This window comes from Condylura cristata, unplaced genomic scaffold (assembly GCF_000260355.1).
Source record: "Condylura cristata isolate star-nosed mole 26May11 unplaced genomic scaffold, ConCri1.0 scaffold00021, whole genome shotgun sequence".
In the NCBI taxonomy this organism is placed as follows: domain Eukaryota; kingdom Metazoa; phylum Chordata; class Mammalia; order Eulipotyphla; family Talpidae; genus Condylura; species Condylura cristata.
In genome coordinates, this window is record NW_004567122.1 from 24,309,024 (window position 1) to 24,320,420 (window position 11,397).

At 39.4% G+C, this 11,397-nt stretch overlaps 1 protein-coding gene across 1 annotated transcript in view; it reads left to right on the forward strand.

The window, feature by feature from the left end:
- HSPA4 (heat shock 70kDa protein 4) overlaps positions 1–10,398 on the forward strand; it is a 39,818-nt gene extending 29,420 nt beyond the window's left edge. Inside the window, exons 12-19 of the mRNA XM_004686718.2 lie at positions 1,408–1,589; positions 2,446–2,535; positions 4,010–4,162; positions 4,830–4,955; positions 6,378–6,485; positions 7,343–7,462; positions 8,764–8,925; positions 9,135–10,398. Coding sequence (XP_004686775.1) covers positions 1,408–1,589; positions 2,446–2,535; positions 4,010–4,162; positions 4,830–4,955; positions 6,378–6,485; positions 7,343–7,462; positions 8,764–8,925; positions 9,135–9,338 — 1,145 coding nt within the window. The 3' untranslated portion in view covers positions 9,339–10,398. The remainder of the gene's footprint in view (positions 1–1,407; positions 1,590–2,445; positions 2,536–4,009; positions 4,163–4,829; positions 4,956–6,377; positions 6,486–7,342; positions 7,463–8,763; positions 8,926–9,134) is intronic.
- The last annotated feature ends 999 nt before the right edge of the window (positions 10,399–11,397 follow it).

An 11,397-nucleotide genomic window follows, 5' to 3' on the forward strand; every position in this document is an offset into this window, starting at 1 on the left:
CTGCGCCACCAGGGAGGGCCTGAAAAAAAATTTTTTTAATGTGTAATTGGGAGAAATGATCTAACGGAGCAAGTGTGGTATCCTGAAATTAGGGTATTTTAGGTTATAAGAAAAAGCTGTTCCATTCTAATTACCAGGCTTTGAACCAGTAGGACAGTCATTATTTAACTGGGTCTTCTGGCCTATGGGAGTAATTCTCAGTTAATGCTCATTGTGGATATGTTTTTTGCATAACGTAGTATTAGAAACTGTAGGGAGTTGAATTCTCACATCCTAACATAGGATGTACATGGAAAATCATTAGGAAATTGTGGTTGATTAGAATCTTTTTTTTTTTTAAGATTTATTTATTGATGCACTCAGAACTGGGGTACAGGCCGGAGGTATGAGGGATGAGAGAATTCACCAGACACTGACTGAACTATACTGCTGAGGAGAGCAGTGAATGAGATAGGCGAGGTCTGCTGCACCATGTGGGTCACCTCCCTGGCAGGGGACTGAACTCGTGCTGAAGTACCTGCGACTAACTTTGCAGTGCTGTGCTTTAACCCTTTGCAGTACCAGGTAGGGCCCTGATTAGAATCTTAGTAGAGAAATGCTGATGATTTGGAAATAGTGGTTAAGTTACGAGAGAGCAACTAGAGTTATAAGGTAATTACAAACCTAGGATATGTGAGTGTAATATTAGGAATATCCTGAATGGCATTTAGAGACTGCTTTCCCCATTTTAAAACTGGAAGAAGAGTGATTAATTTTCTGAGTTTTGCAAATTAAAAAACATGAATAGGGCCCTTCCTGGTGGTGCAGGTGTTTAAAGCACAGCACTGTAAAGCCACTGCAGCATGAGTTTGATCCCTGGCCAGGGAGGTGACCCACATGGCACTGCAGACTTCTATCGCACTTGCTACTCCCCTCAGCGGTGTGTTTCAGTCAGTCTGTTCTGTTCCCTACTGTCTCTGGCAAAATCTCTCACCCCACCTACCTCTGACCTGTACCCCAGTTCTTGTATGCCTAAATAAATAAATGTTAAAAACAAAAACACAAGTAAAACACTGGTATAATAATATCTAGAAATGATCATTTCTTATAAATGAAACTTCTTATACTTTCAGTAGAGGAATATATGACCCATAGGTACATTATTTTAGGTAGTGCATATAAAGATGAATTGTAGTAAGGGATGAGAGAAAATGAAATATTTGGGGGCTTGGGAGATGTTTGAATGCTTAGTTGGGACAAGACTTTTAGGTGAAAGAGGAAGGAGAGGTCTGGCGAATACCCTTGCTTACTTCACGTGTCATGTTATATCATCGGCACATGCTCATAACCTGGCAACATGATGGGCATATATTTGTAATAAAATTCACCCTCTTGAATTAGATGTCCTCTTGTCTCTCATGTTCCTAGCTCAGTTTTCAGTTCAGAAAGTCACTCCTCAGTCTGATGGCTCCAGTTCAAAAGTGAAAGTCAAGGTTCGAGTAAATGTCCATGGCATTTTCAGTGTGTCCAGTGCATCCCTAGTGGAAGTGCACAAATTTGAGGAGAATGAGGAACCGATGGAAACAGATCAGAATTCAAAGGAGGAAGAGGTAACTGGACATTTGGAAGCATTTCACACTGATTTATGATGGCCCAGTGGTGACTTGTGTAGAAATTATGTTACAGAGATTGGTGACAGTGAACAAACACTGATCAAAGCTGCTGAGAGTTGGTTTGTATGCACTCCCTTACCAACTGTGGGCGAAATGTCATGAAAGTCTTTATATAGAAATTAACAGAGATGGAACCGTTCTACACTGGTTGGTTGGAAACATGTCCTATGTTTTGTCCTTTTATGCATAAAAATCAAGTTTTTATGAAATTACAAATGTTTGGGTCTCATCCCTAGAGATTTTTTTTGAATTGGGTCAGGGTTAGGGCTAGGCAGCTTTAATAGCCTTTGAGGTCTTTGTGTTCTGCAGTAGGTATCAAAAGCCACTGACCAAGAACGTTTTCATCATTATTGTCCACCTTTGTTAACTTAATCGAAGTCTTCCTTTATGCATACAATAGCATACTTTTGAGAGTAGGGAAAATGCTTTAAAGAAGGTAAAGATGAGAGAAATTTATCTTGAGGTGTGGTGGTGAAGAAATTCATGCAGTCTTCAGATTATATTGTATCAGACATTTCCACAGTGCACAATACTTTATGGTATACAAAGTAATTCTATAGTCACTCCTATTTTTCTGTGTTGATAGAGCAGGTTAAGTGTTGCTGAGATCCATCAGGAAAAATCCCACCTGTGAAACAGCTGTCTGTCACAGCTGGAATTTTAGTGTAGGTCTTCCGATAACTTGTGTTCAGTAGGAATTACACACATCCCATATGATTTTTACCAGTGTAAGGCTGCTTAGTCTTTGACTAGTATTTCCTAGTTGTAGGCATTTGATGTGACTGTTTTTCAGAAGATGCAAGTGGACCAGGAGGAGCCACATGTTGAAGAGCAGCAGCAGCAGATGCCGGCAGAGAACAAGGCCGAGTCTGAAGAAATGGAGGTACGTGTTGGGTTTTAGAGTATGAACAACAGCCTCTCACATACTTGGTTTTGACTGTGACTTGGAAGGTTAAGGTATTCAGGATTCTTTATTTGAACAAGATCTTAACAAGGTTCATTTACAGAGTATTTGGAAGGTATGTTTGGCAAGGTAGTTTTTGAGCTCTATTCTAGCTGGTTATGTGTGGGTATAAGAGCATTCAGAAACCCTAGTTCCACTAAGCTCGTGATTGGATGCTGGATTTTCAGTGGCAGTGAATGCTTGCTAATGCCCATTATTACTGTTACAAAGAATGACACATAATTCTTCAAATTATGTCAGCTCTGTGAAGCTTGGTTTTTGTTAACAGATACTGTTTTAAGCTACCATGTATTTACATATATTTCGTAAATAATGTGTTATATTTATCTCAAATAGTTATCTTGGTGAATACATAACATTTTTGAATCCTTTACAATCTGCTTTTTAATTCTAACTCAAGTTTTTTTGTTTTTTTTTTTTTAAAAGATACATTGACTTATAAGAACTGGAGTACAGGCCTTGAGATGTGGGGGTGAGAGTACTCACCAGAGACAGAGTGGGGAGCAGAATAGGGAGATGTACTGAAAAATACTGCTGAGAGGAGCAGCAAGTGAGGCAGGAGAGGTCTGCCGTGCCATGTGGGTCACCTCCCGGGCTGGGGATGGAACTTATGCAGTGGTTGTGGATAGTCTCATATTGTTAAACTTTAACTGGTTGCACCACCAGGGAGGGCCCCCAACTCAAGTTTTTGTGTTTAAACTTTTTTAGTCCTTTTTTTTTTAAAAAAACATCTGGGGTATAAGCCAGAGGTATGGGGGATGGGTGGAGAGAATTCACCAGAAACAGAGTAGAGAGCAGAATAGGCAGATCAGCAGAAATACACTGCTGAGGGAAGCAGTGGGCAAGACAGGAGAGGTCCGCTGGGCCATGTGGGTCAGCTCCCTGGCCCTGGATTGAACTTGCTGCAGTGGCTCTGGAGAGCTTCATAGTGCTGCGCTCTAACCCTTGTGTCACCAAGAATGTCAATGTCCACATGGATAATATTTCATACTAATTTTTCTTTAAACTGATAAATATGTTTGTATTTAGAAAAGAAGGGGGAAAATGAGAAACTTAATGGTGATTACATGTTTGATTGTGGATCATGGCTGATTTTTCTTTTAAAACACACATACACACAACACATATGGTTCAGTATTGACATAACCAATCTCCAGTACTGAAACACTAGACCCACTAAACAACAATTCCCTGGTACCACCCTTCCTTTCTTTTTGCGGATTTGACTATTCACATAATATTTTTGCTTTTAACTGTACAGATATTTTAAAAATAATCCTAGGTTTTTTCATTCATCAGAATGCTAAGTCATTGAAAAAGCAAAGTGTGACACATTTGGAAATTTGGGATAATTTTGTGTGTTTATTTTTAATGATTTCTGTTATTATTTTAGACTTCTCAAGCTGGATCAAAAGACAAAAAGATGGACCAACCACCTCAAGCCAAGAAGGCAAAAGTGAAGACCAGTACTGTAGATCTGCCGATTGAGAATCAGCTGTTATGGCAGATAGACAGAGAGATGCTCAACTTGTACATTGAAAATGAGGTTGTTATTTCATGTTAGTTTGAACAATAGGTTAACAATTCTACATTAGTAATTAAACTCTGTGTCTAGCATTTTTAATACATTTTAGTTGGCGTTTGAGAAAATAATCTTAGATTTGTGGGTGTTCTAAAGGCAAATGTAATAGATCTTAAGATTATGGTGATATTTGTTAGAAGCTCTGTTATGAGAGCTTGACATTAAGTTTTTAGGGGAGGTACAAATTATTTTTAGGTATGAATATGTTCGCTAGGTATTGGGATATTTGAGGTGATAGACTGTGAAAGGTGATTGGTAGGCAAAAATCACATGGCATTAATAGTAGCACAATTTATTAAGCTCATTGTCTGTGACTAGTCAATGTGTAACAATTGTTCTAGTTCTGTATAAGGTTTGTGACTCCAGGACACATGACTTTGTGAAGTTTCTTATGTATGCACTGGATCTTAGAATAATTTTTATAGGACCTTGAATATTTATATTAATAAGTTTGATTTTTCCTTGGTATGCTCTGGTAATAATACAGCAGAGTATATCCTACCTTCTGACATTGAACTAATAGTTTCTTAAAGCGCTCAAAATCTTTTCCTTAGGATTAATTTGGGTAATTTGTAGAGCTAATAGGATTTGGGAAAGAAAGACTCTTATAATTAATTTATACTGTTCTCAGGGCAAGATGATCATGCAAGATAAACTAGAGAAGGAGAGGAATGATGCTAAGAATGCAGTAGAAGAGTATGTGTATGAAATGAGAGACAAGCTGAGTGGTGAATATGAGAAGTTTGTAAATGAAGAGGTAAGTATGGGCCATTTTGTGTTTTCAGGGAGCATCTTTCAATGGGTTAGAAGGGAAGTTTGCATCTGTAGGCTTACAGTAAAATATTTAAAAAGGTACTTTTGGGAGAAAATTTTACATGATTTTACTTTGTTTTTCATTTCTAGTGGAATATTTTCTGAAAGTTAGTCTTTGTTGCATCACCTTTTTTTGTGTTATGTGCATTACTTTCAAAACATTGACCTGGTAATTTTTTAAAAAATCAGTTTAAAGAAATGTTTAAAAAACTCTTACCTGATGTTTAACTCACTTTTATTTTCTATTTTTATTTTATTTTATTATTTTTATTTTCTATTTTTTTAAAGATCTGTTTCATTTACTTATGTATACAAAAGTTGGGGTCTAGGCCAAAGGTGTGGGAGGTGAGAGGATCCACCAGAGACAGAGTGGGGAGCAGAGCAGGCAGATTGACTGAAATACACTGCTGAGGGGAACAGCGCATGAGACAGGAGAGGTCTGCTGCATCATGTGGCTCAGCTCCAGCATGAAACTTGAGCCACAGTGGCTGTGGGTAGTGCTGAGACTTAACCCCTTGTACCATCAGGGATGCCCCCTCACTCACTTTTTTTTTTTTTTTTTAGCAGTTTTTTTATTTATGTATCCAGAACTGGGACAGGCCAGAGGTGCAGGGGTGAGAGGACTCACCAGAGACAGTGGGGAACAGACAGACAGATTGCCTGAAATACGCTGCTGAGGGGAGCAGTGGGCGGGACAGGAGTGCTCTGCTGGGCAATGTGGGTCACCTCCTTGGCGAGGGGTCGAACTGGCACTGCAGTGGCTGTCATAGGTTCATGTGTTGTGCTTTAACCCAAAGCACCATCAGGGAGGGCTCCTTACTCACTTTTTTTTTTTTTTTTTTTATATTTATTTATTTATTCATACAGAACTGGGGTACAGGCCAGAGGCTCAGGGGCGGTGAGAGGCTTCACCAGAGACAGAGTGGGGAGCAGAACAGGCAGATCGATGAAGTACACTGCTGAGGGGAGCAGCGGGCGGGTCAGGAGAGGTCTGGCTCGCCATGTGGTCTCCTCCGGGGCAGGCGGCAGGCGGGAATCGAACTCATACGGAAGTGGCTTCAGATTCTCAGTGCTGTGCTTTAACCCGCTGCGCCACCAGGGAGGGCCTCCTTACTCACTTTTAAATTCAGTTTTTAAGTTTGAAATTTGCAGACATACCCAAGTAGCCCCTATGGTGGAGATAATAATACATTAAAATCCCCTTACTTAGTAAGCAAAACATTTTTCTATTGCTGTTTCCTCACACACTTTCCACCCGCCTCCATATATTAAAGCTAATCCTAGTAATTGTAGCCTGTACTTGTGATTCCACTGGTGAATTAGCTGATTTTTGATTGATCTAAATAAATATTTTCTTCCTCTTTAGGACCGTAACAGTTTTACCTTGAAACTTGAAGATACTGAAAATTGGTTATATGAAGATGGAGAGGATGAACCAAAGCAAGTTTATGTTGATAAATTGGCTGAATTAAAAGTAAGTCACTCTTGAAAGCAGAAGTGTCCTGAACCCATGGTATGGTTTCCAAGGACAGTATTTCAGAATGAGCAGGAATTTGCATAGGACGTAATGAAGGCAGGTTGAAAGTGATTCAACAACTATACTCTTAAACATATGTTTCATTATGTTTCAGAACCTCATAGCAACATAATACTTTTTCTGAAAGCTGAATTTAAACTTAAAATGTTTCATTAAATTGGACTTGGTTGTATTAGTGTGTCAAGAGATAAACTGGCACACCCGTGATAGACTAGCACACCGTGTCCCTGTCCGGAGGCCAGCTGCTGTGTTGTGTGTTTAGTTTTGATTCTCAGTCGCTAGGTCATATAATCCACTAAGCCTTAGGGTTGTATGTGCAAAGGATCATCCTAAATTGAGGACTTTTGTTGTGAGGGACATGTGGAATGCATTTGTTGAAGGACAGTGCCTACAATTTATTCCTTTTTTGGTAAGAGTAGCAAGAGTCTCCAGTAGAGATCCTTGCCACTGAGTTTTTTGCTTCACTTTTTATTATGGGAGATACCAGATACGAAAGTAGAGTAATAGTTTTACCTGTTGTCAGCTTATGGCCAATATTGTTCTGTCTGCTCCTCCCCTCCCAGTTACTTGAGGCAAGTCCTTCATGTTCTATTTCATCCAAAAATACTCTGACATATATTTAGAAGAAAATGTAACCTTAAAACTGCCCATTATCACCTCTGTTGATAAAAATATTCCTTAATATCAGCATTAACATCAGCAGTTCTCAGGTTCCAGTTTCATGTGTCACTTTTTTTGTTTTACTCTGGTAAGTTGAAGCTGTCACATGAATGGTTTGTGTTTGTTCTATGAAGAATCTAGGTCAACCTATTAAGATACGATTTCAGGAATCTGAAGAAAGACCAAAATTATTTGAAGAACTAGGGAAACAAATCCAGCAGTATATGAAAGTAATCACCGCTTTCAAAAACAAGGTATCTTCTCTCCCCACCCCTCCTTCTCCTCTGCTCTTACATTGGTAGAGTTACATTTTGAAGTATTTAAAGTTTTTATCTTGCTTAGTATTTGTATATTATTTGCATTTTAAAATGTTTTCTATTTTTTTTGGGGGGGCGTTAGTGTAGTGTATGTATGGTGTTTTATAGACTCTTATTAGGAACCCTGGCTTTGCCACTTCTCTTTAGTAGATGGACTTTGGAATTGAGCAGTATTATACATTTTCTTATTCTTGTTGTAAAATGTTTTCCACCTAATCTGCTCTATCTTAAAAATTTTTTTTTGAATTTATTAGATCAAAAGTTGATTTCAATGGGCACAGTGCCAAAACTGGAAACAGCAAGGAGCCAGTTTGCTATCCTGGTGTTTCCCAGCGTTTAATTTGGTTATGCTGGTGTAGGATTGGTTCAACCATAAAAAATTGGCAAAATTTTTAATTACTGCATGATTTATGCCCTGTATGTATGTTACTTCATTCAGTCCTATAGTACACCTTGTTAAGTAAGTGGTGTATCAGCTTATGTTCAACATCTTAGCTCTTTTTTAATGATTTAGTTATTTATACATACAAAAACTGGGACACAGGACAGAGGTGAGGGGGGTGAGTTGATTCACCCAAGACAGAATGGGGAGCGGAACAGGTGGATTGACGAAAATAGCAGCGAGTTCTCGAGACAGGGGACCCACATGTGCCATGTGGGTCACCTCCCTGACTGGGGATCAAACTCGTACTGCAGTGGCTGCAGACAGCTTTATAGTGCTGAGACTCCCTGCATCACCAGGGAGTTCCCATGTTAGCTCTTTAAATTTTACTTTCCTTAAGTAATAACCAGGCTCTCTAAATATTGTCAGTGGAAGAGCTTGTCTCTTTTCTACAAAAAACGTTTTGTTTTTGAGACTGCTTTAAAAAGCTGTAGTTGTTATTATTTAGGTTCCTAACTATCATTCTTAAATCGAGGCTATTAGATATTTTAACATGTAATTTCTTACATTATAAAATTATCTTGTTAAAATTTTAAGTATGGCACTCTTTATACTGTTGAAGCTTTTTAATGGCCACCTTATGTATGTTTTGGCCTTTAAGTCTGTTTCCTGAGTGTCATAAAAATTGGGGTTGTTTCCTTTCATGAATTTTAAAGAAATTGAAGATTGAGGTTGTGACACTAACTGTACTTTGTTTTTGGAAAGATGTAACTTTTCGGAATACCCACAGGATAGACGGTTTTTGGGAGGAAGAGTACCCTCCTTTTACATCTGTCTGGTTTACTGCCGGTTGCAGGAGGACCAGTATGAGCATTTGGATGCTGCTGACATGGGGAAGGTGGAGAAGAGCATGAATGAGGCCATGGACTGGATGAATAACAAGCTGAATCTGCAGAACAAGCAGAGTCTGACCATGGATCCAGTTGTCAAAGCAAAAGAGATTGAAGCTAAAATTAAGGTAATTTGTGGCTTTAGATATTTAAATCTTTCTCATCCGCCTTGTTATTTATTATTAGTAGTCATGGAAGTACATGGAGGAGGGAGTTTCATTATTTCATCTTCTCTTTTGGCTTGGGGACTAGGTGGACGAGACTAGATTTGGGTTTGGTGTGTTTTATAAAAATTTGTTATTTTTATAAGAAACCACAACTTTTCCTACCGCCCTAGGAGCTGACCAGTTTCTGTAGCCCTATAATTTCAAAGCCCAAACCCAAAGTGGAGCCTCCAAAAGAGGAGCAAAAAAATGCAGAGCAGAATGGACCAGTGGATGGACAAGGAGACAGCCCAGGCTCCCAGGCTGCTGAGCAGGGTACAGACCCAGCTGTGCCTTCAGATGCAGACAAGAAGCTTCCTGAAATGGACATTGATTGATTCCAACAATTGTTTATATTAAAACAAACAAACAAACTATTATAAAGCTTTAAGTTGTCAACTTTGTTCTAAATATCAACTAGAGCAATCAAATACTGGAGATTTCTTAGTCGGTTTTTAGGGAACTTTGGGGGAGGGGATATAGGTAATGTATGGAGCATTTTGACTTCTAACTAGTTACAGAAATTTAAGTGCATTGTATCTTTTTCATAATGGTACTACTTAGAAGCCCAGTTAGTGTTACTGAGCTTATGCTTCACACCTTTATGTTTAATCATGCTTCTTCAGAGATGAGTTTGTTTTGGAAAGTTCAGCAATAGCAAAAGCTGTACTAGTGATCAAGCAGATTTTTAAGACATATGGCAGGAGAACTCTTAATTGTGCTTCACAAAATCTGTTATGGAGATTGCTACAGAGACTACCTGCCTGGTGTGGGGGTGTGGGGTCTCCTGTCTCGGAGAGCTAGAGCATGGCATGGCATGGATTAACATAGTAGAACCACCAAGGAATGCTCTGAGCTTCTTCACATTTCACTTCACTTCACCTCCATCCCACCCTCTCTGCTCCTCTTCCCCCAGTAAAGGAGTTGTCATTAACAAATGCCATGTACTGCTTCTAGGAAAGTTGACCCCTTTGCCTGGAGCAAGTTGTTCATTGAAGCTTTTAGACCTGGAGACTCTTCCTGAGAAAGTGTGTTTCTGAGAGTATATTAACTAATACTCCAAGCATCAAAGTCTAAATAATTTTCTCTTTGGAAAGGTAGAATCGGGTAGATCAATTTTTGGATGTTTAGGCATGGTAAATTTAACTGAGGAATTGATTCTTGTTAACTATGGTATCAAGATTTGTATCCTGGCCTGCCCATTCATATGAGAGATGTTCCTGCGTATATTTGAGGTAAAGCTTGAAGTCCTAGGACAAGAATTAAAAGTTCTCATTCACAATCATGTGTTAAGTGTTATTCTCTGTCATGAATCTGCCACTTTGTATGTGTTAAACAGTTGACAGATTATACTCAAAATTAAGAGACACTGGATTGTACTGGATGAGTCTGAACTTAGTGTTACAGAAATTGGTGCCTGACGTTACAGCCCCGCCACGTTCTCCTGTGCAGCCAGGTCTGGGGCACCAGAGCATCCCTTGTGACTGTCGTTGGGGCAGTGTGACAGCAGGGAGGCACTTTGGAGAACCTGTATTAGAACTCAGTGCTGGTACCTGCCCTAGAAACTGTTAAACGCTTTGTTGGTTACACTTTGGATCTCTGTAATGATTGTTATTCTGTATAACAGAGTGCCTCTCTGTTAATTTTGGCCTATGTTGTTAGTAAGTTTCTGTCTGTCCCTACACTAAAAAATGTTTGAGAGAGTTAAAAGCTCTAAAGAGTGCTATAGAAAAACAGTTGCTTAGAGAGGAGGAAGATGGAAGCATATTATGTTGGTGTGTAAGCATGCATGGACGCTTTGCAGCACCCTGACTTGGCCCTGTTTCTAGAGCATTCTGTAGCCATGGTGCATCTGTCAGGCTTCGAGTTCCAGCAGGCCTGCTGTGGGGCCAGTGGCTACTTTGGAGTGCTGGCTGGAGGATCAAGCTGCTTCTTAGGCAACAGACACTACTCTTAACGGCCATTTCTTTTAAAACATTTTCTGTGTGGGGGAGGGTGTGGGTGTCGGGTGGGGGTGACTTTGAATTTATAGTTTAAATTAGAAATAGGGGGTGTGGTCTGCTTACACTCTGCTTAGACAGGCTTTAAGACCAATTGTATTTATATGGAGGCCAGGCCAGAGAGGGTGTGTTAATCCACTTTTGTGCAGACAAGCATTTATCCAGGTTGTAATCCAAATTGGTTTGTTAAAGCTCCAGGTCACATTCTTACACTAAGAATAACATTCAGTAAACATGAGACAAGTTTAGGAAAAATTAATAAAAGAATCCTGTCTTACACTCAAATAAATGGTTTTCTTAATTTCATGATTGTGCGTGTTTGTGTATGTGTGAGCGTGTGAGCGCGCGAGAGAGAGAGACAGGGACTTAAAGAACTTCCCAAATGAAAGCCCCCTAA